The sequence below is a fragment of the Musa acuminata genome, chromosome BXJ1-11 (genome assembly GCF_036884655.1).
Source record: "Musa acuminata AAA Group cultivar baxijiao chromosome BXJ1-11, Cavendish_Baxijiao_AAA, whole genome shotgun sequence".
Classification (NCBI taxonomy): Eukaryota; Viridiplantae; Streptophyta; class Magnoliopsida; order Zingiberales; family Musaceae; genus Musa; species Musa acuminata.
In genome coordinates, this window is record NC_088337.1 from 4,344,004 (window position 1) to 4,371,488 (window position 27,485).

General features: G+C 35.1%; 3 protein-coding genes and 1 pseudogene across 6 annotated transcripts; 1 reads left to right on the top strand and 3 right to left on the bottom strand.

The window, feature by feature from the left end:
• Positions 1–1,925: 1,925 nt before the first annotated feature.
• LOC103970468 (large ribosomal subunit protein eL18x-like) lies at positions 1,926–5,168 on the bottom strand (annotated as a pseudogene).
• An 88-nt stretch (positions 5,169–5,256) lies between these two features.
• Positions 5,257–15,754, bottom strand: LOC103970469 (uncharacterized). 2 transcript variants are annotated; one of them, XM_018820998.2, is made up of 8 exons: positions 15,620–15,754; positions 11,622–11,703; positions 11,408–11,475; positions 9,624–9,721; positions 8,038–8,174; positions 7,334–7,401; positions 6,246–6,309; positions 5,257–5,708 (listed from the first exon to the last, which is right to left on the bottom strand). In XM_018820998.2, the coding sequence occupies exons 1-8, from the start codon at positions 15,628–15,630 to the stop codon at positions 5,691–5,693; spliced, it is 546 nt and encodes a 181-aa protein (XP_018676543.2). In that variant the 5' UTR covers positions 15,631–15,754; the 3' UTR covers positions 5,257–5,690. The 2 variants fall into 2 exon arrangements, with proteins under 2 accessions (XP_018676543.2, XP_018676544.2); XM_018820999.2 differs by lacking the exon at positions 11,408–11,475 and having other exon boundaries at positions 9,624–9,717.
• A 4,373-nt stretch (positions 15,755–20,127) lies between these two features.
• LOC103970470 (bidirectional sugar transporter SWEET16) lies at positions 20,128–23,133 on the top strand. 2 transcript variants are annotated; one of them, XM_009384250.3, is made up of 6 exons: positions 20,128–20,224; positions 20,308–20,344; positions 20,440–20,650; positions 20,733–20,894; positions 22,134–22,253; positions 22,890–23,133. In XM_009384250.3, exons 1-6 carry the CDS (start codon positions 20,191–20,193, stop codon positions 23,043–23,045), a joined length of 720 nt encoding a protein of 239 aa, XP_009382525.2. In that variant the 5' UTR covers positions 20,128–20,190; the 3' UTR covers positions 23,046–23,133. The 2 variants fall into 2 exon arrangements, with proteins under 2 accessions (XP_009382525.2, XP_009382526.2); XM_009384251.3 differs by having other exon boundaries at positions 22,137–22,253.
• A 2,214-nt stretch (positions 23,134–25,347) lies between these two features.
• Positions 25,348–27,137, bottom strand: LOC135596954 (dormancy-associated protein homolog 3-like). Of its 2 annotated transcripts, none has more exons than XM_065089272.1 (3): positions 26,954–27,137; positions 26,656–26,832; positions 25,348–25,792 (listed from the first exon to the last, which is right to left on the bottom strand). In XM_065089272.1, exons 1-3 carry the CDS (start codon positions 27,069–27,071, stop codon positions 25,662–25,664), a joined length of 426 nt encoding a protein of 141 aa, XP_064945344.1. In that variant the 5' UTR covers positions 27,072–27,137; the 3' UTR covers positions 25,348–25,661. The 2 variants fall into 2 exon arrangements, with proteins under 2 accessions (XP_064945344.1, XP_064945342.1); XM_065089270.1 differs by having other exon boundaries at positions 26,656–26,835.
• Between the last annotated feature and the right edge of the window lie 348 nt (positions 27,138–27,485).

Here is a 27,485-nt window from a genome sequence, read left to right on the forward strand (position 1 = left end):
AGGTGCCTCCGCAGTTATTGTACGGATTGAAGTGGGAGGTGGGTGTAGCTCAAATCGGTGGGCAGCTCCAGTTTGCCAAAACAACGATGGCAAATGCTTCGATGGGAGAGGAACTTAGCTGTATCATAGCAGCCTTCCTAAGAGCAATCCCAAAAAACACGAAAACACAATGGGAGAGAAACTTAGCTGTTTCATAGCAACCTTCCTAAGAGCAATCCCACAAAAAAGAAAATGGGAGAGGAACTTAGCTGTATCAAGGCACGAGTAATTTGGTTTATATGTTATTTGATATCAAATGATAGTATTTATTCAAAATGAAAAAAACAAATGTAGAAAAGAGTAAATAAATTAAATTCATTATTGACTGAAAATTGTAAATCTTGATGGAAGATTATAAGGATTCATCTCTATTTAATATTGAAGTCTATGGATTAATATTATCATCGAATAAAGAAAAATTATTCTTCGAGTCAAGAATATTATTTTCTTCAAAATAAGGAACAGATTATATATTTGATTTTATACGATTATATTTTTTAATATTTTTTATTCTTATACCCAAGTCTATAAAAAGAGGTTAGAATATTTTAATACATGAATTAGAGATGAATCATAGTTTTTTTCTGATACATGCGAAGGTGTAAGGTCTTGGAGTTTACTTCTTATGCCAAAGCGAGTATAGTAATTCTCTTTTTTTATTATTTTTATATTATTATTTTTTTCTCTCTTTATCTCATTATCATCAAAGTCCTACATTAGATTTATATTTTTTTTATTGTGTTTTCTTATGCCAAAGTGAGTATAGTAGTTATCTTTTTTTATTATTATTTCTATATTATTATCTTTTTTTTTTCTCTCTATCTCTTTATCATCTCCTACATTAGATTTATATATTTTTTATTATCTGTGTTTTCTTTTGGTTTAGCTATGAACTCAGGATGAGTTCTCGAGCAGTTTAGTTTATATATTATTTAAATAAATTTTATTAGTTAGAGATGTCTTGCATGTCATAAGGTGTCAGATGACAATATTTATTTAAGATGAAAAAAAAAGAGTGAAGAAAATCAAATTCGTTATTGATCCAAGATTTTAAAGATTCACCTCTAATAATGTTGTGAAACTAAGAAAAAATATCTTTCAAATCAAGTCGAGAATATATCTTAGGAATAAATAGATCACATATTTGATTTGATATGATTGTAATTTTTTTATTTTATATTTTTTTATTCTTGTACTTGAGTATATAAAAAGAGTAGAACATTATAATGCATGTATCATGTTCTTTTTCTACTTACAGATGAGCGGTACAAAATCATGATTATATTTCCGATGGTATGATGCCATCGTCCTAATAGTTATCCTTTTTTTTTTTCAATTATCATTCTATTATTATCTCTTTTCTTTTCTCTCTACCTCTTTATAGAAAATAAAAAATCTATCACTCATCCTATATCATAAATCATATATTGGCAATTTCGATCAAGCTGTTTTGCAGCTTGTATTTACAAATTCTATTATTGTAAAAGCAGGTAATTGTTCAGTAGTCCGATTACTTAGATATATAAGCTATGAAGCATTAAATGCAAGCTATAACTTTCTGCCTGCTTTATGCTCTACAGCCATTTTGACCATCAATAAAAATTCTAATATGCCAGCTTTACTCCAACAACAGAAAAGAAAAGGAGATGCATGTGAAGATGGCAGCAGCTATATAAAGAAATATTTGTTCATCACCGTTGAATAGATGCAGCTATATAAAGAATCACGAAGTCTGCTGGCTTACCGAGGCACATTGATTAAGGTTCGGCACGGTGATGTTCATCCTTGTGCAGCGTTGTTGGAAAACTCACTGAGCTAAATGTATACAGAACCATCTGGATTCAAATGGCAGATCAAATAAATGTGATGCCTTGGACCAAAATTAGTTAACAGCTAAAATTATCAGGCTTCTTAAAATGGTACTTGTTCAAACAAAATGTCTACTCTGATGATAATAGTAAACCCTTAATGCTACAACAGCAGCATTTAGTAATGACAAAGAAGTAACATGAACGAGATGACCTCACTTAAACCCGAAATCCTGTGGAACTCCTGGTGCCTTACCAAAGTTCTTCACAGCTTCCCTTGCATTCTTTGGACCCCGAAGGAGTACCTGTATATAACATTAAACTAAATTCCGAGAAACACAATCAAGCTATTCTTTTCCATATTTGCTTTACATAATTTTACATGTCAGGTACATATACTGGTTGCACAATGAGGAAAGAGAAGTAATTTGCATAATGCTAAGGTTAACAAATTCCAACAATGAGGTAAGCAACAATTCATCAGATAATCATAACTAAATATAATTTTAAAAAGCACATTCACACACAATAGACATTTGACTGGAGCACAAATAAGAAACGGTCTGAACAGCAATGAATATGATAAAGCATCAAGTTTTGCACCTAATAACAGGTCGATAAGATTACACAATCTAAAACTAGATTCATGATTAGGTAGTTAATAGTCAAACTATTCCATTATGTTCATATATGATGAAAAATAAGCTGCTATATTCATAAGAAACATCTAACTAAATGCGACTATAAGCCTGATGTTCAACCTCAAGTGTGAAAAGAACATGAGTAGAACCTCTAGGAGAAAATCTTTAATCAATGACTTTGAATAACAAATTGAAGCCACCAAACTGAGAGGATAAACAAGAGAGGATTTTCAGAACTTTATGTATCACTTCTATACCATTTAATAACCATTTTTTATCTTCCTTTTCCAGAAGTTATCAGAAACTTAAGTAATCCCTAGCATCATTTTTATTTTCTGAACAAATCTCCAAAACCGAGAATTAAACATGTTTGTTTAAGATTTTTTTGTGTTCTGTCAAAAGCATTTATAACTTATCAGAGAAAACTTTATAGTTTTCATAATTTTAAAAATTAAAACAAAACACTGAAAACAGGGTGTGAGATCTGGATTTTGCAACCTGTGCAGTTCTAGTTCCAAATATTGTTCCTTCAGCAAACAAAACTCCTTTCCTGTTGCAATGTTTTGCTTTCAAGGAACCAAAACAGAGAGTTTCCTTTTAAAGAATATGCAAGTCAGAAACCATGCTGAATGGAGCATAAAACAAGGGGATTCAAGATTGATTTTATCAGAATGAGCATGATGGAATTGTTTACTTTTAACATTGCTCTAAGTAATGGTCAAAGCAGCCTCAATAATGGTATATATTGAATATAGAACAGTGACAAAGATTTGGGTTCACTTATGCTGTTTTTAGCATTAGCAGACTCTACACTATGCACATAGCAGATATTCAGACCTAATGGTCTCTTTAACCAACAGATCCATATGTTTCGGTTAAAGAGGTTAACCTATAATTTAAAATTATCAGGCCATACAAATATGTTAAATACTTGAGTGAACAGGTTAACTTGTTTTTGGACTTTTAAGAAATAATTAGTGCCCAGATAAAAGGAATTTTGGACTTTGTATCTCAATCCTTCTTTGTAGCTAGAAAATGATGATAGTCCACAAACTCATCACTCACTGTCTCATTGACCTACACTGTACCCCTGTAATCTCTCTCTCTCTATCTATCTCATTTTCTCATGCTCAGTTTACCTCCCTGCCCCCCTGCATATATATCTCAATTTCACGCTCCTGTCTCAGAATCAATCATTCCTTGCTTTAGTCCATGTGGAGGATAGGCTCAATGTAATGTTGATGACCATGCCATATATTGATACTACATTATTCGTGGATGATCATGTTATATTTTGGTAATATATAGCATATCAACTTTGTAAACACTTGTCTGGTCATGCTACATTTTGATATGAATAAACTGATTTGCAATAATACCATGATCATCCAACAGCTACCCCACACAGTTGTCCTCCCATGCATTTATAGATTGGTCATCTTGGTCTCCAACAGAGTGACCATAAGCAGAAAACAATTTCTCTTATAATTCAGTAGATACTAGTTCAGTTACACCTATGCACATAAAATATCATCAAAACCACTCAGGATTTTAGAGAAGCCAATAGAATGATTTGAGAAATGAAGGCAATAGAAGAAGGAGGTAAGTGCTGTGTATATACCGTGTTTTGCCCAAATGGAGCTCGAAGAGCAAGCTGATCAAAAGTCAAGCATTCCCCGCCAGCCTTCAGAATCCTAGCCCCTTGCGGTCTCCATGAACCTCAAAGCCGTCACCTTCAGCGCCGGAGCCTCATAGACCCTCTCATCGTCAGTCACCGTCCCAACAACCACAACAATCAGCAATCTTATCGTCCTGGTCCAAATCAAATGAATTAGGAGGGTTCCAATCACAACATCCACCCGAATCCCAGAAAATCTAGAGAGAAAAGCAACAGATAGGAAAGGCCCAACCTTTCCATTCATGAAAGTAACGAGCCTCTTGAGGGAGATTGGCGGCCTATTGATCTTGCTCATGAAAAGCCTCTTCAGTTATCACCGCATCGAACTTGCTTCCCGTCCTTCGCACTAAGAACCTGTAGAGCTGATCCAACAAAGAACACAAACCAATCCACCAGTTCAATTTCAGATCTGATGTGAGAATTTCTCTGTCTATGAGTGTGCGTGAGAGAGAGAGAGGGCTCAGATCAACCAAAGACGAACAATAAGAGCTATGTGACCTTGACGAGGAGCATGAGGTAGACATCGTCGGACATCGGGGCCGTGCCCCTCGCCTTCTTGCTCCGGCCGCCGGCGACGAGATCGATTCCCTGAATCGAACCAAGGACGTGGAGGGATCCCGAATGAGAGAAGAGGGAAGAATTTCAGGCAATTGAGTCGAGATGAGGGTATCGAATTTGATCACCATGACCGCTCGCTGCTTCTCCCTCCTAGCTCGTAGGGTTTTAGCGCTCCGGCTCCCAAAGCATCGTTTTTCTTCGAGACGGTGTTTGCATTGCTCATTAGCAGAGATTGGGTATTTACAGTACGATGGTGAGATTTAATCCGTTGGATAGGATGACGGGTACTCTTCACCAATCTTCTCAAATCTGAATATTTATTTAACATAAAATTTAGTTTAATATTTTAACAATTCCACCATTTGCTATCCGATGTTAATTTTGACTCGATGATTTGGGTACCGTACAAAATATTGTAATAATTCATGAATTTTCATTTGTAAATTAGTGAAACTATGAAAATTAATTTCATAAATATTCTTTTTGTTACTTTGAAAATTTGGTAGCGATGTTAGATGTGATTGCTATAAGATTAAAAGAACCATCATGGATTATTATTACATTCAACTCTATTAAGTATAAATAAAGACAAGCTCTATCCCCACTCTCGGTTAGCCAAGATCAACCAGACCAAAGGCTACAAAGAAGATTATTTTAGGTGCATGTCTCCAAATACTAGAAATAAAAGTGACAATAAATCTACAATACGGTCTTATAAAAAGTTACATGCTAATGATTGACTAATATATTCAAAACACTCTCTAGTACTAAGCTGCTACAAGTAGCTTCCAACACCCTCCCTCCCTCCCTCCCTCCCTTTAGAGCTGCAAGTTGCTTCTACAATGTACACTATTTAGATTTGATGAAGTGATTGATTACTTTGGCTATTGGGGGAGAAAGTTACAAGCTAGAATAAAAAGTTTGCCTGGATTTTTGTGACTGGAAACATAATTCGAGTCATTTCCTTCATTCCAAACGTTCCATCTGTAACAAGGAAAATTAGGGCTCGTAAGAGAATCTTAAAACTCATAAAAACAGGCATTGAAATAAAACTGAAAATCTAATGCTATATATAATCTTTTCTCAAATCAAATGTACAACAATATAGATTAATTATTACAAGCATCATTCTGCATGTTTTATTACTTAGCATTTGATAACACAGCTCATGCAGACCCATCAGCTCTACAAACAAGAATGTATGCAGGTATTATTATACAGAAGATGCAACTAGTTTTTTGGTTGACAGGCTTGGTCGAGGTGAACTTGTAGATAATGGTGTCTCTTAGACAGAAGCAAAGGTGCAAGTCCAGTGCATCAAAGACAGCCAAATTTCACAAGGAAGAGCTACATTCCCTAAATTTTCACGAACAGACTATGATGGAAGAATAAGTATCTCATATATCTACGTGAAGGAACAACATAACATGAAAAAGAATAAGATCTTGTATAGGAAGACAGCATGGAACTTTTTAAATGTTTTTTTATTTCAACAAAAGAAAAGAAATGAAGAAAGCACACCTTCCAAAGGCCATCATTCAGATAGTGCATATTATCAACTGCAATACCCTTGTTGACAGTCTTTCTGCACCAACAGCAAATAATCACATCCTAACATTACATGCTACAAAATAGAACAAGCAAAGACCACAGATTTTGAAAGTTAGGTTTTGACTGCTTTGCATGGTGGCACTAATGCTCACTTGCTTACCGACTGAATTTCTGCAGAAAATCTAATTACACATGCCATTAAGCCAGAAAATATTGGCAATGCCTTTCAATGGCATTGACGACAAATCTAGATTGAATGGTTTCAGCTTTTTAACGACTATTTCAGCTACTGCATTTTTTTTGAACTCTGAACTCACAAATAAGGTGTAATAATTGATAAAAAAAAATAACAGATAAGACATTGATGTTCACATCCACAATTATAAGTGATTGGTTTTAGATCTTTCTCTATGAATTTTGCTATTATTTCTCTATGTGGTCCATGTTTCCAAGGCCACAAATGACGTGGCCTATCGGCTTGCCAATTTTGGGAGAACTATAAGCTTTCCATTGTTTTGGTCTTCTACTGACCCTCGTGTAGCTCAAGTTTATAACCCCAGGTTAGTCTTTAATAATATTTTCCTTTCAAAAAAAGGCCTTGAACACAACTCCAAAGTGATCGGTTTCTACCAATTAATACTGCTCTGCGATCTATAAGAAAGCAAGACATTTGCATATAAGATAACAATCTGCTGCCTTTGGTACACTCAGAAGAAACCAATCACTTAATTTCTGGTCTACTAGGAACATTTTAATGTTCTGGGATACAAATCTAAGGTGATTTGTTTCAACCATATATATAGATGCCATAATAGCAACTAAAACCATCTTTACCACGTGAAACAGATATTTCAATTTCCAATTTTACCCCTTAGTTTGACTAACAATCAATCTGCACGGATTTTACAACTTCCAATGGAGATTTGGTGTTACAAATAAAAGGTTCAAGAGAGACAGACACACTATTGAGATGAGGATTTAGCAGTTCGCAAAGGTGTAATTTCCTACCATATAGCTTCTACCACTGAAAGCAACAGGAAAAACACAAGAAAACTCACATGTCTTTTGCTGACAATTTTGTATACCCAATAGCCAATGCATGTTGCTTTCCTTCAGCCATTATTGCCTGAAAAGAAAACTTAAACAACTGAATATCAAGCTAAAAAAACCAGATACTAAATCAGATCATAGTTTGCAGTGAAGATTGGTCCATAGAAAGTGCATTTAATCTAAGATGTATTCTCAAATACTGCTGTCTATTTTTCTGCACAATCACTTCCAATTTTCCATTTGTACAAGAGTACTCACTAATGTGCCGAATTAGTAAAGTTGTAACCCACGTAATTAAGGACAGTAAGTACTCCAATGCTGATCCCATGCCAATCACAGGCTGGCAAGGGATGACAACCATATTGTTCAACATTATGCATTGATATGTCATGGTCATACGTATGGACCTATGAATGCAATTTTGAGGCATGTTTACTGTGCACAGGCACAGAATGGTCCACACCAGCATGCACAGACATGATAAAGAACAGTGACATCGCATGCCTCTATACCATGCCAATAGTTCTATGGTACATAAGATATGACCGCAAGCACTATAGTCAATGGTAATAACAGAGTTTCCAAGTAGACAAATAGTAGAACTTGGTCAAGATTTACAATTAGACAAATCTCAATGCTGGTCCTACTGAATAAGTTTTAATTCTTATTATTTATACTGAGATAAATATGACCATGCTAGATGAGAGAGTACCACAGGGGTTTCCTCCAATACTTCCTCATCCAATGCACCACCAGGGGATGTGAGACCAGGACACATTATGTTTGCACCTGACAGGACGAATTTGATAGCACCTCTATCTACTTGAAACTTCTTCATTATGTCTGGATCTGAAAAGAGTAAAATTTCAAGAGCAAAAGAAGAAAAACAATAATTATGCAGTTATAATACCATGTTTAGATAGAAATGATACATGAGAAGCACTCCTTTTCAACTTCTGCAGGATCACATACTATCAGGGATGGTGTGGCATCTATGAACCATGGACATGAACATGGTAGAGCATCAGTGGACCACAATTACCTGCTTATCTGACTTAAGTTTAACCCAATAAAGTGGGTTTGGGTCCTAGAACTGGAGGCATTGAGTAATCAGATCAGGTATGATTTCTCAATCCATAATGGTAGTAATCTTATATCCGATAACCAATCCAAACTCTGAACCCACTTAGATAATTATTAGGCTTGAATCTGGATGTGGATTCTGCATTCCTTGATAGATTCTGATCATGAATGGATCTATCCCAGTAACATCCTTGGGCACAGGATAAGGGCAGAAATAAACATGCTAACATGAAAAATCTTTGTAGAATAGGACATGACATTATAGATGTATCTTTTACATATTGGCAAGTTTTATACATGAAGATGCAATTATAACAATTTATACAATTTTATAATTGTCATACATGTAACTTCAAAGAAGAAGAATAATTATTTACATAAATAGAAAATCATTGCAAAATAATTAAATCCATAAATAAAGTAAATAAATTCACAATCATAATATTGGGTAGCTTTGAAACAATGCATATGAAAGTTAGTGTCACTAAGATGAGGATATTGAAATAGATGTATAAGGCTACCAGAAAAGATAGAATATGGAATGACCACATTTGAGAAGAATCAAGGATAGTTCTAACTTCTATTTGAGTATAAAACGAGAGAAACTTATTTAGGATTGTACCAACGTGTTCATAGATATCTATAGATGTATCAGTCAAGAAATCAGAATAGCGGTGCAAGAGAAACTTCCTAAGAAATGATAAAAAGAGATTTGATGACTCCTAGTTTGACTAGTATTGTTGTCATAACTCCTAGACAAAGTTAGATGGCAAGAAAAGATCCATGGAGCTGATATCAAATAGTTGGATCCACATGAACAATATGTCAAAATTTTGATATACCAAACAGCAGATAATATCAAGTTTTACAAATTTGCTATACATGGAAATAAATATGTGAAAAAGATAGACCTGTTCTTATATACTTTTCAATTATCCAATAAAAAAGATGGTCCAACATGGACATACAAACAAGTACTTTGAAGTGTCCATGGTTCATAATGGAACATTATTGATTCCATAATAAATACCAATTAGAAGATTGGTATTTGACTAGCCATATTTAACAAGATAAAGGATATATGGATCCAAGTTAGATGATTTTATAATTAGCTAAAACATTCATGCAACAGGAATGTTCTTTACGTAATATACCCAGGGACCAAAAACTAAGCTGCAAAACTTGAAAGGTAAAATGGTACAAGTGATACATTACATTGATGAAGAAGCCTCAATGTTGGCATATAAGGTCCATCACGAATGTTGAAAAAAAGTGGTACACTATTCACCAGCACAAGATTGAGATGATTCTGACTAGATGAAGAAAAGGAAAGGAATGATAAGGGAATGCACTAGCGCACTTGAATTTAGTTTAGAACTCCAAATGATTGGCGATCAGCAATAAGGTAGCATGCATATTTAGACAAAAATAGTCATAACTTTCATCAAATAAAGAAATTCATTTTAATAATCGAAACAGTCAATGTTTCAAAATGATAATATAACGAAGTTGACAAGCGAGAGAACAGTATTAAAAAGGGGAACTCTTTTACTTCTAACAGTGAACACAGAAGTTATCTGAAATACAAACTAAATTAGAAAATTATCAAAGTCAAAAGACCCAATCCATGTAAAATCCAATATACGGACAACACAAATATTCAAGGCAGAGAGAGCCACTATTAAGAACAAGATCTGTTGTAAAAGGATAAAGTGGAAATCAATGCATCGACTTTGGCATGAGCTATTCCAACAAGAAACTCTGATTTATGTTTGCTTCATAATAGTATTCTCTAACGAATTTTCTTTATTATTGTATTGAATTTTTGAGATATGGATTAGGAGTCCAGTTGGAGTTGGTAAATCGGCCATGTTAAGATAACTTAAGATAAAGAAAAACAGACTAGATTATGTCCTATTTTATACAGTTCATGAATCTTCTTTTTCCTTTTTCATGCTTGGTTGCTTGAAACTGCTTTTTCTTCCTGTATTTTAAATTCCCAGTGCTTGTTGTAATTCTTAAACAACAAGTGTTTGCCAAATTACCTGAATCACTGGAAAAAATTGAAATTTAGATATTCATTCTGCACTACAAAAGATTCCTACAGATTTTCATATTTAAGTCTTCCTCTTTGCCTAGATAGTAAAACCTTCTTTGCAGCCGTAATCTTTTAGGGATTGCATAAAGATAGAACCAGAGTCTTCCATTTCACCCGGACTGATACAAAACGGGCGGCACATATCAGTCCAAACGCTGACTGATATGCGAACCCACCCCGGTCCAGTCCATATAAAAGGAAAAGTGGAAAACCCTAAATCCCACTTCCGCATCGCCTCCACATCTCACATGATTGGTGTTGCAAGCCTGCAACTTCTCACCACCACGACCTCCACTTGCCACGATCGACATTGCACACTGCCACACAACTGATGCTACAATCGCCGCTTCTCACACAGGTAGCTATTGACAACCTCCGCTTGCTGCGACCACATTGCACACCACCATGCAAGATATTTGCCCTAATCACTTCTTTGGTATGTCTCTTCTCCTCTTCCTCGTCCTTCATCCTCCTCCACCGCTTCCTCTTTCTTCCTCCTTCCTCCACCATCCCTTCCTCTTCTCCCTCTGTTTCTTTCTCTCCTAAACACCGACACTTGGTATACCATGTGTCGGTACATCAGTACGGATTGGTACATACCAGCTTGACAAATCTCCGAGACAGATCCGATACCTGAAATGGCAAACCTTGGATAGAACAACCTTAAAGATGTTTCAATGTTAGCCAAACAAAAACAAGGCATATGTTAATGTGAAGCAATTAGCTAAAATGATAATACAAGTAAATGGAAATCAATGATAAGTATAATTATCTAAGTCAGCTTAAGTAGCAAGACATGATATAGATGCAATAGTATAGCAACAAGTAGAACTATACATGATCCTTTCTCTTGACATCATCAACCATTAAAATAATGTATAAGCAAAAATATTATACTAACCATTTTGCAACAATCAGTGGTGCCTTTTTTGGTAGTATGTCATCTAATAAAGGTTCAAAACCAGGGTACTGTTAATGGAGTAAGAATATCAGATAAAATTATAACAAAGAACAAGGAGATATATAATACCACCAAAGAACATGGTATATAATAGTTGCACTGCAGAAAAAGGAAACATATTGGAGAAGCTTCAACACAACAGAGAACTGCAAACCTCATCAGCAATGCTTTGACGAATCTTCCTTTGTACGGATGCCTTCACTTGGTTTTGTGCAGATATATCCTCAAAGGAGAATCTTCAAAACATTTGGAGATTGGAGTAACAATGCTATTTCAGTCAGCAATATACGATTCAATAAACATGAATTTCTTAACTAAAAATAAGCATAAATTTAGTTTTATAGAGATTATAAGCAAAAGATAAATAAAATGAAATGCCATACATACTCTGAAATCCATTCAAGAAAAGCAAAAAACAAGAGCACCCTTAAAAGAACAATGAGTTTATAGCTTTCAGCTCTTCAACCACCATTGTTTTTGAACCAATTAAATGCACGGTTGACACTTAGTAAGATTAAAATATCTTACCTGATATACCAAGTTACCAAAGTGATTCATAATTAAAAAATAATCAACTTTTTTATAAATAAAAAAATCAATCATAGTGGTGTACCATGTACCTTAGCCCATACCATGACATAGAATGTTCGTGTTCTGAATGATCATACCCCAGACCATCTTAACTTAATAAAAATATAATCCCTGTATGGATATAGAGATATCATCAAGTAGAAAGGCAGTATTATAATCTCCACTAATCATTATAGGTTATTAATTTTCTCAAAAAGTCATCAAGATTATCTCATAGATTGTATTCAATATGATAGCTCTATCTGGAAATGTATGGCTAAGTATTCCATATATAAAAGTACATCTAAAGCAAGATTCCCAGGGGTCCTTTTTTAAAGATCAGAGGAAAGGTCAAGGAAGGTTGAAATATAGAGCATGGCATATCAAGAATCTATTCATTAAAATGATTCCATAGCCAAATTTAGCTTCTAAATCCTCTACTATCTCTCCTAAATATTATCCAACTATTATACCTCTATTAAACCAAAAGAACTGCCCAAAGAAACCTCACAAAGAGTGCTAAATAGGTTCAAGCCTATAGCAGTAATGCTCCATTAGTCCTCACCAAAAAAAAGGAAAAAAATTATATTTGAAAGAATTGTAGCCTTAACAAAACTTCAATGCACAATTCATTTGAAAATTGATGACATAATGTTCAATTGAATCCAAAAATACCTGGATCACATGGATACTACATAGCTATCGGCTCAGATTGAAATTTGGATCAGGATTTATATATCTGGAAAACATTTGGATTCAGATTTGGATGTCCAAATATATATGAACTAATGTTAATCAATCTATTACACTAGTATGACACCTAGTAATAAGAAAAAATAAAAAGTGAATAAGCAACCTACTTGTTCATGCCTCAATTGACTTTTTAAGCCAATCCAACTACCAAATCTTTTTCTTTGTTGTATGCTGATTGTTGCTTTTTTTTTCAGTTTATTTGAATTTACTTAATATGTATGCAATTCACAGAATGTCACTTAGTAATATTCCAATCACTTGATTGCATAGTTTTTTCAGTTTTTTAAAATTTATTTTATATGTATGCGAAAATCGAAATGTGTTTTAGTAATAGTCCAGTAACTTGACTTCATATGCATGTTGATTATATCTAATTTCCTTCAGCATCCATCAAAATCAATATCCATTTTGGAACATTTAAATTCATATCCAAAATATAGTTTGTGTTTGCATTTGTGCAATGATCAACATGCATCAGTAACCATCATATAATCCATAGATGGTCTTCATCCACCCCACTGACTATCTGTATCTGCATTTGTGTGCACTGATTAAAGGTGGATATCACTATTGTTCTTATCCATTTCTGGTCCATTTACACCCCTACTATAATATAGATGGTCTACAGTAGGCTTGTTCTACTCCCAATTCAAATATTGGGGATTCTAACCTCCAATAAAGTCAAAAAGGGGCAGTGGAAGCAGGATAACAAAAATGATAACACATTGGACCATGGAACAAGCAGCCATATCCCATGGGCCGTGAGACTCCCTTAATAATAGTACTTACTCCCAGATGGCAAATTTACTTGAAGTAAGATACTTATTTATCAGGTTCTTATTTATCAGGATACTTGTTTATTAATGTGGTCAAGCTAGACATCTAGCCTTGTGACAATATTAGAATTCTCTATCTGCAATCATCTAGCATTGTTAAAACCTTGATCAAGATTTGAAATTTCGTACCATATCGGTGTATCGAGCTTTGCTCGGTACATTATACCGAGCGGTACGCCTATATATATATATAATTTTTGTATAAAAAATATAAAAATCAATATATAAAAATATAAAATATTTTTTAAAAAAGGCGTATGCAACCTAGGCGATGTCGCCTCCTCTTCTCCTCATCGCCTCGTCTGCAGCATTTGGCGAAAAAGGCAACGAAGACGTCAAAGGCTGCAGACATCTCTCGCTTTCGGCGAAGAACATAACGAAGGTCGCAGACGTCTCTAGCCTTTGACGAAGAAGAAGGCCACAGAGTCGCAGATGAGGCAATGAAGGAGGCTGCCTCTTCCGCTGATCTAGCCACCACCTCCCTTGATCCCCGTGCCTCCAAATCCTCCTCTTTACGACTCTCCTAGTTGTTACCTCCTAGATCAGGATCGTCGAGGGAGGGTGACGCCAGATCGGGATCGAGAAAGGGCATGGAAACAAGTTCGCGCCGAGGTTCTCCCAATTTTCCTACTTCTTCGAACACCCTCTCCTTCTTCTTCTTCCTTCTTCGATGATTCTCCCTTAGCCTCGCCGTAGCCAGGCCGCTATATTGAGCAGACCGCCCGCTACGTGGACTGATTCACAGGTGGACCGATACATACCACCCGTAAGGGTGGTATAATTCGAAATCGCAAATCTTGGCCATGATTATTGTCAAGCTTTCAATACCATAAGACTTCATGCTAACACTTCACTTCAGTCTCTGCTGTTATGATAGGTTTATCTACTATCCGGTTTAGAAAAGGCCTAAACTTGGGAACATTCTCAACATTACGTTCTTGAAGGTGCCCTAAAATTATTTATTATTTCATCCAAGTTGGACCCTGAACCAATACATGATTGTGCAAATTATGAAGAGCAAAGAGTTTGTCTCCACATTGCAGATTATTATAGAATTTTAATCGAGCACCTACTTTTAACTCTTAAAGTATATACCTCAATCAGCGACAAGCTAGTAAAGTTCATGATGTTGAATCAAACTGTTTAATAGCTATAAGCTTTCAGTCACTTAATAACTCTAATAATCTCTCCTTCCCTTGATCTACATGAATATCAATACATTAACCTGCGTTTCTTTAGTTCTTTCACAGATAGCAAAATTGTTTGCAACTCAATAAAAGTCTCCACAAAGAAGTAATGCATAAAAGTCCAAGACTAAATTCACTTAACAATCAGAGATACTAAAATCATGGACCAATCATCACATTCCATGCATGCTCAGCATTCCCAGTTAACAAATCCAATAAAACAATCGACCAAGCCACAGATTCCTTGGATGTTCTGCATTCTAAATTTGAGGAAGGGCCCAGCAATACCACGGTTATGATGCAGAGAAATCAATCCCCCTTAATCTTGTTTCTCCTATGTATGTTTCAAAAGATCCCTGACCCCAGAGATGGTTTGGCCTACTCCTCTTTGTTACAGCATTACTTTCCTACCTCACAGAACTCATCAGCTGCGTTAATAATTATGATTATAGGCCACTAACCAAACAATTTTCCTCCCATCAACAAAGCCTACACTCCTACGTCCCATATATAAAGATGAAAGGCTTACCAACCAATACCAACCAAGAAATCAAATTGGCAGACATCCCAACGCCTTACGGCTGCAGCACGACAGGTAATTGAGACTAAACGTCGGCGGAGGAAACCCTAAAATCACAAGCATTCATGGCACCAAGAGAAACAAAACCCATAGCAGATCGATAGAAACATGTAACACCGCGATTAGCGATGCCTGATCCCACTCAAAAAGAAACAACAGATTCTTGAATAGAAAAGAAATTTATAGACACCATTGACGAAATTTTGGGTTTAATGGGGAAGCTCACTTTTTGAACATGGTGTGAAGGGCAGAAAGATCGAACGACAAGCAACGGAACGCGGTGAAAGACGAGGAAGGCTATGTTGGAGTGCGGGCAGAGAGGGAGAGGGCAGCGGCGCGGTGTCGCGTGCAGATGAAGCGGGACGGAACGGCAAGCATAATAAAGCTGAAATGTAGAAGATAACGGGCGTCATAATGTACATGTAACGTTAAGAATCATAAAAATCGGCAAGGACGGTAACGGCCGTTATGAAATGCAACGAAGACCGGGCTAAGATCAGACCAATGAACAAACAGGTAAATACACGTGTTGGTGGCAGAGGAGCCTACTCTTACGTAAGGTGTCATCAGTTAAAGGACGTAAGGTGATCTTAGGTAAGGGAAATATCAAGCATTACGATTTGTGTAGATTTGATTTTTGCACAATGCAGGGGAAAACATAAAACAAGTTGGTGTGAGAAAAAAATATCAATATAAGAAAGTTCATATAGTCTACTCTAAATAATTGATATAATGACTTATTTTATATTTTTTGTTATTTCTATTATTACGTTCTATTATTTCTCTGTTTTAGGATGTTTAATAATTTTCATGTAAACTCAAAGATCTTAAACAAAAATATCACTATCCGTGTCACAAACAGAAAAAAAAAAAAAAGAGGGACATTATCAAGTTCCTAATTAAAATTATATGCATATATAATTATGATTTAGATAAATATTTATAATAAATTATTATTATACTTAATAGGGAGGACATTATCAATCATTATGTATCTTCATCTGTGCAAGCAATTATAGGTTGTCTCCACCTTTGTTGCATAAGTGGATAAAAAGTCAAATTGAGATTGTTAAAGATGATTAAATATTACTCTCCTCAAAGAATATTTCATAGAATATTTTAGTTATTCACTATCATGGATAAGAGCTAATTTTCAATGTTACGAGAGATTATTTTTTTTTTATCACTTATGACTACACTCACCCACCTTATATTACTAACTTGAGCATTAAAAAGATCAGGTTCGGAAACCTTTTACCGATCTTGATCTTCATACAAGTGACACCTCAAGGGCTCAGTGTTTCTACCTCGATCGTAGCTTAGATAACCTTACACACAGTTTGGAACATATCGGGCTGGTCAATATGCCAACGACATCTTATTGTAACATTTTTTGTATTATGAGAGTCTGATATCGTAAGAACACCCACTTATTCCCCTCAATGAATGCTTGAGCGAAGAGGTTTTGCCCCCTACTTGTAGTGCTCTCACCCAAGGGGGCCAATAGCCACCCTTTTGGCACATCAGTGCATCCACCTCGATATAAACATTGATATGATACTGGTGCTTCTTCAATAACCCTAGTCTCTCACCCTTAAGGACGACCCTAAGCCACTTACTCGTCTCCCTTAAAATGTTCTTAAATCTCACTTAATAAGTACAACTATTAATAGGCATAATATAGGTCGTCATTCTACTATTGTCTTAATTGGTCCAACAAACGATGCCACCAACTTAGTCATAGTCTCGGCTCCATCGCCATTGGCACCTATCAAGATTCCCTACCTTGACGCGATAATAACATCCCAAGAGCTCTCGAGGCCTATTGAACCATCATCGAAGTACTTTAATCCCCAACCATGGAATTTAGTGAACCGCACCACCTTCAGTCTATCCTATCTAAATCTAAGGCCTAGTCAGTAGACTCAACGGAGGATTCTCTATGAATCCAACTTTGGCAAATGAACTATCATTCGGAGGAGATATAGTGAGAGCTCTAATAGTCAAAAGAGAAAGTGTTGTTTGACCCATCTGAGTCGATCATCATTCACTTCAAAAATCCAAGAGGAATCGATACTATTAAACTTTTATCTCCCATTCTTGGAAGCGTTCAATATTAGTGCCAATCTGATGAAGTACATTATAATTTTTCATGCTCAAATATTATTATATTACATTTCAAATGTTCTAATGTGTTGCACATTTTTGACCATGTTAAAAGATTCAGCATGAGAATGGTATGCTCATTTGAAGTTATTATTCATCTACTCTTGCGCCTAGCTAGCTAGAGAGTTTAAACTTCACTTTCTTAGAAATATATGCCCTTTGCCTTTAGCGACAACACTCCTCGGACTTAGACAAGGGGAGGTGGAGGAAGAAATGTCTATAGACTTCATCGCATGATTTATCAATGAAATCCAATGTGTTGTAGATACTCATTTATCACTCATAATATAAATCTTTATGATGAGGCTCGGGCCCTCTTATCTTTTTTGGTCTTTGATAGAAAGACTACTAGTGATTATACCTAAGGTACTTCAAATGATTAATTAATACATCATCATCAAGGTAATGGTCTCAGGCAAACATAAGGAGTCACGTAAGAGGCTGAAATAGAAGTAGCCACAATCAACCTCGACCTCAAGCTCATCGCAGTGGAGGATAAATAAATAACCTAAGTTACCTTGCTAAAGGTCTAAGTTAACTCATCTAAAGACGACTAGAATTGAAGTTTCATTGTAGATAAAGGAAAAGATACTCTCAAGGGATCCTCACATAATAAGATCTTATTAACGAAAAGAGATAGATCCAAGTATTCTCAGTTCCATTAAAATTATAGCCACAACATTAAAGATTATCATGATTTGAATAAACAAATTAAAGAGCTCATATAACGAGGACACCCCAAGCATTTTGTCTGAAAGCATTGGGAACTCTCACTCCTACCTTAGGGTTTGATGAAAAGGCAGATTGATGTCATCATTGGTGGACCTGTCTCAGGAGGAATAGCTCCTCGAGTTGTAAGACTTATACTTGAGTTACCACTAAAAGACGCTCAAGAATAGAAGTTGACCTAGAGATAACCTTTAAAGCGAAAAAAGCATATTGGTATTGCCCCGGTAAAGGGTAGTCTACATATCGACATCCTCTCGATTAATATGTGCTACTCGTACCGAGAAGTATGTGTCAATAACGCAATCCTTGGATCAATATATATATTATATATGAAGCTCGATAGGGGTAAGTTTATTATATTGGTATGATATGTGGATGATATTTTATTTGCTAGTAGTAATATTAGTTTATTACATAAAATAAAGATACTTCTTATTAAAAATTTTAAAATAGCTGATATGAATAAGGTAGCTTATATTATTGGTATTGAGATATTTAGAGATAGATCTCAAATATTACTAGGACTACCTCAGAAAAAAAAAATATTAATCAAATTTTGGAGGGATTTAGTATATAACTTTATTCAACTAATAATATACCTATTATCAAAGGTGAAAAATTCAATCAAAACTAATGTCATAAGAATATTTGGAAAAAAAATCAAATAAATGATATTTCTTATTTAGGCATTGTTGAAAGTCTATTATATGTTTAAACCTGTACGAGACTATATATTAAATGTATAATTAAAATACTGGGTAGACAATAAAATAACCTAAGAATAAAATAAAGTACTTGATCATAAAAAAAAATAGAAATAACAAGTGTCAATTGAGAATCTAGCACTATTTTGATGATTGCTAATTTGTTTACTAAAACTTTATAACTTAAAGAGTTTAAAGAACTAAGACTTACGATCAACTCATAAAAGATATAATAATGTATATTTAAATGGATCTTATTATTAATTTTTTTTATTTACTTAATTAAAGTTATTTATTTCTATCATATTATTTATATTTATTTCTATCATAGTATCATATTAGTTATATTTATCATATTATTTATAGTTGAATTGATTATACAAACTATAAGAGTCATTATGGGTTATATTAAGAAAGACTAATAGTGTTATGGTATATAGAATAAGTAAATATTAATGATATACAAAGCACCATGACTCATATTGATAGTTAAGTTTAATAAAATATTATTATACTTATTGAACTTATTGACTTATTTTAAAAAATTTATGGTTATATATAAAATACTTTTCAAAATTTTTAAGATTCAATTAAGTAAAATTATCTTAAAATAGTTTTTTTATTTATTTTAATTTTAATTTTTTTTATATCTTATTAATTAATGGGCTAGGTGAGAGAATATCATATTATGTGACTCTACTTAATTATGTAAGATATATTATATATCTAATTAAAATTTAATTATGGTTATCGATTATATATATATATATATTTATTTATTTACATAAGATAGATAAGAACTCGAATGAACTCAATACGAAAATATACGATAACAACACAATAGTACAAATCAGTTCTAATCTCTTCTAATCTCTCTTTATTTTTTTTTTTACAACTCACGGTAGTCCTATAAAATATAAAAAAAGAAAAGAAGGAGAGTAATTCTCTTGTAGATCAATGTTATTGCATTCTACGGATCGGATTACAAAATATATTTTTATATCAGAAAATATTTTTTAAATAATATAGAAAGGTAAGCATGAACAGTGCTTTCACACACTGTGGAGAGCCTATTGGCTCAAACGTGGCGAAACTTGGGGTTTGTCCACGCTTATTTATATACGTACTCCATTTGTCGACGCTTCTCTCCATCTTCTTCCTGTCTCTCACCCTTCTCCTCGCACATCCTTCACCAGCAATGGAGGCCTCGCTGCTGTTCGTAGGAATAGTTGGTGAGCTGTAGCTGTTCGATCTATTTCTCACTTTCGTTTCAGATCTCTTCATGTGATTAACTGCTGGTCTGTATCGTTGGTAGGCAATGTTATCTCAGTTCTGGTCTTTGCTTCTCCCATGTAAGTCATGCTGGTCTCTTTGCTTGGATGCAACTCCATGTTATATCTCCATATGATTGCATTCGTGAACGGACACTGTATTCTCATACAAACAGCAATACATTTCGGAGGATAGTGAGGAATCGATCAACCGAAGACTTCGAGCCGTCTCCCTACGTCATCACCCTCCTCAACTCCTCCTTATGGGTCTACTACGGCATCACCAAGCCCGGGGGACTCCTCATCGTCACCGTCAACGGCGTCGGCGTCGTCATGGAAGCAGTTTACGTCGCCCTTTTTCTGCTGTATGCTGCTCCACCGCTGAAGGTACGCAAGTGCTTGTGGTTGCTCAGATCGACATGCTAGCTTTTGTAAGCTTATGATCATGAACTCTTGGGTGTGATCGAAGGCTAAGACGGCTGTTTTGGTTGCCGCGCTGGATGTTGGATTCTTTGGAGCTGTGGCTCTGGTGACGAGGTTGGCTGTCCATGGGAGCTCGAGGGTGGTGGTGATAGGATTCGTGTGTGCCTTTCTCAATGTGCTCATGTATGGATCGCCCCTCTGTGCAATGGTAAGATTACTTCTTCCAATGTTACTTGAACTCTTCTTGAATACTTGGATTAGAGGGTCGACAGGTCAACTGAGGTATTCATTAGATTCAAGTTGAAGATTAGAATATCTTTATATAAGCATATAGGATTCCCATCTGCTGGATAGTTGACTTTCGACATGACATGTTGCACATGCTAAAATGAGAATAAATTATTGGCTATAATCTAAATGTGGATGATCAAGATTCAAAGGTCGCTTCTATCAAACGAAGGTGGCGAGAAAGCCCATCTTAACCATGGATTGGTCGTTTGCTTGTGACAAGTAGAAACAGCTTTTTTGTTTTGTTAGTGAGTGTAGCTTACAAGTTGCACCAACTCATTGCATGACTTCTTTTCCTGGAATCAAGACACGTTACGTGATCATCGTTTGCTGTCGTCCTTCTTTAATGGTTTCTAAGCTTTTATAGAAGCTGTGGAAGAGGGGAGGGGGGTTGCTGATGACGTCGTTGTTTGGTTCCTTGAAGGCTCAGCATGATGTTGCGTGTCTGTGTCGTCTTGTTGTTGTGCCGTAGAGTTTGACATGAAACAACCGATCACATAGAGCACGCGAAAGAGGAGAAAGATTAGTCGAACAACAAAGATTAAGATTAAATGATGAATGCATACATGGAATTAATTGCAATTTGGTAATTAGTTCATCTGAATCGGGGTCTTTTTTAATTTATCTCCCTTTTCGTGGCCACTATTATTCGTTTAGAGTTGGTCTCTATCACTTGCTTTTTTATTTTCCCATTTTTATATCAATTTATAGAGTTAAATATGATGGATAATATGAATTTACTAGTCCATGCAAAATATCCTCAAAGGCTAAAGATAATTTCATCATTTTAGTTTGCATTATCATTAATTCGATATGCATAAATATATTGATTTTTTTCCTAATAAATTAAGCTTTTAAAATTTGTGTATTGATTGAAATCTTCATTAAGAAACCTTTTTTATTATGTAGGTTTTTTTTATTTAGAATCCAAGTTTTTCCTATAATTGTGTACTCTAATTTGCTTATAGATATATTTTAGTGATAACAGTACCAAGAAAATGGAAATAGCTTCATGTTTCCTTGACAATTATTTTAGACATAGTTAATTAAGATGTCAGATTACACAATAACTAAACTTACATTGGCAGTGGTATCTTGCATTTGTCTTGATTACATTAAAGCACTAACTTTCTATGGACTTGCATTTTCCAAATACAAGCAGAGAAGTGTGATCACAAGGAGTGTGGAGTATATGCCATTCCTTCTTTCATTCTTTCTCTTCCTAAATGGTGGAATTTGGACACTCTATGCAATACTTGATAAGGATATCTTTATTGGGGTATGTTCCTCTTTGCTGTGTTTGATCATCTTATCCTTGTATAAATTCTCTTATTACAAGCTTATTTTGGTAGTACAAGTATACATAGAGGATGTGTGCAATGCCTCTAATCCACATGAGTGGAAGTAGAAAGAATCAAATCTAAATTGGTATAAAATTAAGCATGAGAAAATCACTATATGTGAGAGAAATAAGAATAATAATGCAACAAAACAAGATCCCCATATGTCAATGTTGCCACTGAATCTTTTTCCAACACAAAGAACAATATCCCTTGAGAGTATTTAAATTAACTTTTTGTTATTTTAATAAAATTATATTAGTTTTCCTTACCTCTCATAACACATTAATTTAATCAACTTAATTTGTCTAAATAGAATATATTATAATGTTTTATCTTATTCTATTCTTTATAATAACTATACCTAATTATTCATAATTATTCATACATATATACATACATACATACATACATGTTTCATATGTTTAGTTTTTATTTTTATAAGCGATTCTAATGATAGAAAATAATAGTACATTGTTGTTTTTTGTTTATCATTACTATGTGGTGATGCATTAATAAAAAAATAAATGGATTTTGAATTTTGCTGAAATTTGACAATTTGTTTAAACATGCAGATACCAAATGGCATTGGATTCATCCTAGGAACATCTCAGCTAATCTTGTACATGATCTACATGAATTCTGAAGCCTCCAATCTATCAGGGGAATCATATCAAGAGTCCCAACAACAACGGCTTATTGTGGCAAACAACGAAGCTAACATCCCTTAGATATTTGATCCCTTTGTACTTCATGATTTCTTAGAATAACAATGTTCTCCTAATCAGGTGTTTATCATAATTTATTTGAAATTTAAAATTTTAATTTTAATTATAAGAATTTGATGAGTATATTATTATTAAGTTAGTTGAGTTAGTGATTTAAGCTCAAGAAATTAATTAGTTTAATTATTAAGTTAGTCGAGTCATGATAAATGATATCAGAATCGATCTAGTATTAGGAATGATGAGAAACTTCGATAGAAAATAAGAGACCTCAACACCTTAGCTTAATCTCACATTCGAAATAAGATTAAAAAAAAAATTAATTATATTATAAGGGATTGATAGGTATATTATTATTATTATTTTAAATATAAATATTTTAAATTAATAATTTAATATAAATTAATGGATCAATTATCTCATCCATATAGATCATGAGAGTAGAATCATCTTCATGCGTCATTATATGTCATCAGACATTAAAAAAACAAAAAAGAAACACCCTTTTAATAAATTCCTAATATAAGTCCTAAGCCTTATAAAATCTGAAAATACCCATGATTTCAGATAACTAGCAGCTTTTCTAAACCACTGGTTTCTGAAATGAACAGTTGATGTCATAATCCTTCTACCAACCTATTTCAGTGTATAACTAAGACTTCATTAGCAAATAGATATATGTGATTCATTCATTGTTAATTGCATCATGAGAGTGCGTGCAATAGGTAGAAATTATGGCAATTGTGACGTTCTTTTTCAACCAAAGGCATTGAATTATCATTATGTTTAAAACCTAAAGAATTGACAGCCATTAAAGGTTGATTGTAATATTCCATCCTAAAGGTAGTAGTTGATTGCAATGGTATATGCCTTGATGGGGGTGAAATAGCAATATCCTTTTATCTCAATAAGTTGATCATCCATTTGAGACATTATTAAGGCAACGAGATGATAAACCTCGATCATTTTGTCATGATGAAAGACATAAGAAAAATATGAACTAATTATAAATTATAACTAATTATTTTTAATATCCCGATCCTTATAATTTCAAAAATTATATTAAGATTCTCATACTTATAAAAATAAAATATTTAATCTTATTTTTTCTTACATCGTCAATTCTACTAACGAAAATATCACAGAATTTACCACTCTGTCTCATTTCAATTTACCACTAAGCACGTGTAGTATTTTCATTAATAAAATTGACGATGTAAGAAAAAATAAAATTAACTATTTTACTTTTATAAATATAGGAATCTTAATGTAACTTCAAATAGGAATGCTAAAGATAACTAATTACATAATGTAATATATAACTAACTCAAAAAATACTTTAAAGCAACAATGACAATAAAATATTTGTAGGTCAAATATATCCAACCAAAGTTTGAAAATGGCTTCAACTAGACACTTCCCCTTGCTCTTGAGAACTATTAGATTTGTCTCACAATTCCTCTTACCAATTGAGTACCACATTAGAGTTGAGGGAATACTATAATACAATAGTCGTACAATTTTGCAATGATCAAATGAATGAAATAAATCAACCAAGTGGATCTTTGTTTAAGAACAAATCTACCTATCATGTACGTCTTTCTGAACCCTATCATTACCTAAATTAGATGAAATAGTACAACCATTGATTCATTTTTATATTCACTTGAAAGAATGGGAAAAGAAGCATCTTTCTTGGTTTTCATACATAAACAAACATGTAAACATTATCTAACATCTTGCAAACATATGCACAAGCATTAACATAGTCCAACAAATTAGTATTTAGATTCATCAAGACTTCAAACATTACCTAAACTGAATGTCACATGGAACAAAGAGTGCTGGAAAAATTTGTATATGTAGTTATGTAATCAATGGCTCACTTGTTGGTATAGAATAGTCAATCAGTAGCAAATTACTGCTTGGAAATAGAATAACCAATCAGCAACAAAAAAAATTATGCTTTGAAAATAAGTAACACAGACAAAGTTGCATTGAGAAGCAGAGAAATGTCTTAATCAAATGCACTTGCGTTGGTCCTCCCTTTTCTCATGATGCTTGCTTTATAAGTAACATTAAGATTCCCTAAACCAGAAGTCTCACTGTCAGGTGCTAAGTCTTTATTCAAAGAGGTGCCCCCCAGTCCACCTAACTGATAAGATCTCCACATTTCATCTTTGTACAGTTTTAGACCTGGAACTTACAAATAATTGAAGAACCTTACATCATTAGGATCTCTCTCATGAGAAATTGAGAGAGAATTGGCACTATGCTTCATGGATGTTCTGATCCAATAAAAATCATATAAGCAATATATATATATATATATATCTCCAGAAACTGCATTCACCAGTGATTAACATGCAAAAGACATCATAACATAACAAGTGCCACTAACAACAAAGAAGCAAACAGCCTCCCCAACCCTACACTTAAAGAGAGCTCCTCTATGGACTCTCACCCCCTCCACAGTCCACACACCTAGAATTCTACAAGCATCAACAAAATAGGTAGGACATCAGAGAAAGAAACCCTGACCTTGACATGCATCTCTCTTTCTCCTGGAGAAGGTTAGTAATCTAATAAGAACACAGGAGAGAAGAGGGAGCTCAGCACAGCTCAAACCTCATGAGGAGCAGCAGCATCCTGTGTTCCGACACCCACCATTCCTCCTCCTCCTTCTCCTCGTCCCACTCTTTCATAAGCATCAAATGGTGATTTCCTCTTAAATCTGTTCCACTCCCTGCCTCCTGGTTAGTAACACCAGGAAAGTACTCGGTCAACCCTAATATGCTAATAATGTTTAGCTAGATTCACTATATCTTCACGTAATCTAATCGTGCTTATAACAATACGAGATGTTACATCATTAAGCAGTAAATAATTCTAAAATGCATGTCGGATGGTACCAAGACAAGAAAACGAACCTACGTCGTCATGTCCAGAGAGCATTAAACAAACAACATATGTGTCATCACAACTCTCTCAAGTGTGAGGCTACTGAACATTGTTAAAAATTGGTACACTAGAGGTAGATATATTCAAACATATGCAATCTTATCATCAATCTGCTCCTAACAATTCAACACTTATTAGTTTTGGATTATTATTCTTGTATGAGAAGGTCGAGATGATCCACATATACCCTGAAGCTCCAAACTCTTTATAATGGATCAATTACATATTATCTCCTGTAATTAATTATCTTTAATATTTCGATTATTATACTTTCAAAAGTTACATTAAGATTCTTATTCTTAAAAAATTAAAATATTTAATTTTAATAAAATATTTTTTGATTTTTTTAAATTTTGTGAAATTATCTTTTAACTTTCATTGATTCTAATATAAATTTTAAAAGTACAAAAACAAGATGCTAAAAGTAGCTAATTATAGAAAGTAATTCATAATTAGCTCCTCACGACAGATTAAGATTGATTCAAGGTTGTTAGTAATATATGTTACTTCTTGATGATTAAATACCCTAATTAACCTTGCAAGGATGACTACGTCGGGACACAAGCAAGGGACAAATAAGTAAAATCGAGAGAATATATTCCGGATTATCCAAAATGCCCTCCAGATTACCCTGATGAAGACACGAAACCCTCACCGGAAAAGGGGGAGATGGGGGGCGTAGATCCCGCGGGCGAAGCCGGCGGTGTGGCATTCCCCGGGGACGGGCACCCGGCCGGCCTCTTGATCATGATGCTCCGCGTCACCCGCACTGCGACCTCGTCGCCGCCGCCGGTATCCGATCCGGCGATCCCTCGGCCCGCCGCCGCTCCCTCTGCTGCGGCACCACATGATGACCATCAAAACCGTCGAACCAAAGGCATCGCATGAAGGGGCGCCTCGGATCTGAGATCAAGTCCAAGAGTAGGAAGAACCAAAGAAAGAGGAGGCGAGACCTTTGCCGCCGGAATTGGAGCGAAAGCCGAAGGAGGAGTGCTTCCGGAGGCGGCCGAGGCCGGTCTCGGGGCGAGGCCCGGCGAGGGTGTCGTCCCAGAGCTTGTCGAGAAGGCCCATAATCCGCCCCCGAAATCACGGAACTGCCCCTGAGGAGAGCTCAGTGGTGAGCAGCCCCGCCGATAATAGATCTCTAGTCGAAGAGGAGAGGGGCATTTATAGAGAGACCGCGTCAAGGCGATAGACCGATCTGCACCGTCGATTTAGATCAGGATAATGACGTGGCGTGAGGAAGAGACCACCGTACAGGATAAGATCGGCTGGTTCGTGGGTTTGTTCCTGTGGATTGCAGGAAACACGCTATTGACAGTATAACTTATGGAACGAAGACGCGTCATCTGCAGATTACGTGTCAGCTAGGCACGGGTCGAGGACCAATGGGTAAGTTAGTGGGCGAGTGCGAGGGAAAGGGCGAGAGAGGAGAGATGTGGCAGGGAGGTGGGGGCCAGTGGTCGTACGAGTTAGCATGCAGCA

What these genes read in the sequence shown, in the direction of transcription:
- LOC103970469 (XM_018820998.2), bottom strand. An exon ending in ATTGAGGCTTCTTCATCAAT is followed by an intron (nt 8,175 to 9,623) that starts GTAATGTATCAC and finishes TACTCTTTTCAG; the next exon opens with ATCCAGACATAATGAAGAAG. An exon ending in AAATTGTCAGCAAAAGACAT is followed by an intron (nt 6,310 to 7,333) that starts GTGAGTTTTCTT and finishes CTGTTGGTGCAG; the next exon opens with AAAGACTGTCAACAAGGGTA.
- LOC103970470 (XM_009384250.3), top strand. Translation starts at nt 20,191, where the DNA reads ATGGAGGCCTCGCTGCTGTTCGTAGGAATAGTTG. An exon ending in CTGGTCTTTGCTTCTCCCAT is followed by an intron (nt 20,345 to 20,439) that starts GTAAGTCATGCT and finishes TCATACAAACAG; the next exon opens with CAATACATTTCGGAGGATAG. An exon ending in ATAAGGATATCTTTATTGGG is followed by an intron (nt 22,254 to 22,889) that starts GTATGTTCCTCT and finishes TTAAACATGCAG; the next exon opens with ATACCAAATGGCATTGGATT.
- LOC135596954 (XM_065089270.1), bottom strand. Translation starts at nt 27,071, where the DNA reads ATGGGCCTTCTCGACAAGCTCTGGGACGACACCCTCGCCGGGCCTCGC. An exon ending in CTCCAATTCCGGCGGCAAAG is followed by an intron (nt 26,836 to 26,953) that starts GTCTCGCCTCCT and finishes GTGGTGCCGCAG; the next exon opens with CAGAGGGAGCGGCGGCGGGC. An exon ending in CCCCATCTCCCCCTTTTCCG is followed by an intron (nt 25,793 to 26,655) that starts GTGAGGGTTTCG and finishes GTTACTAACCAG; the next exon opens with GAGGCAGGGAGTGGAACAGA.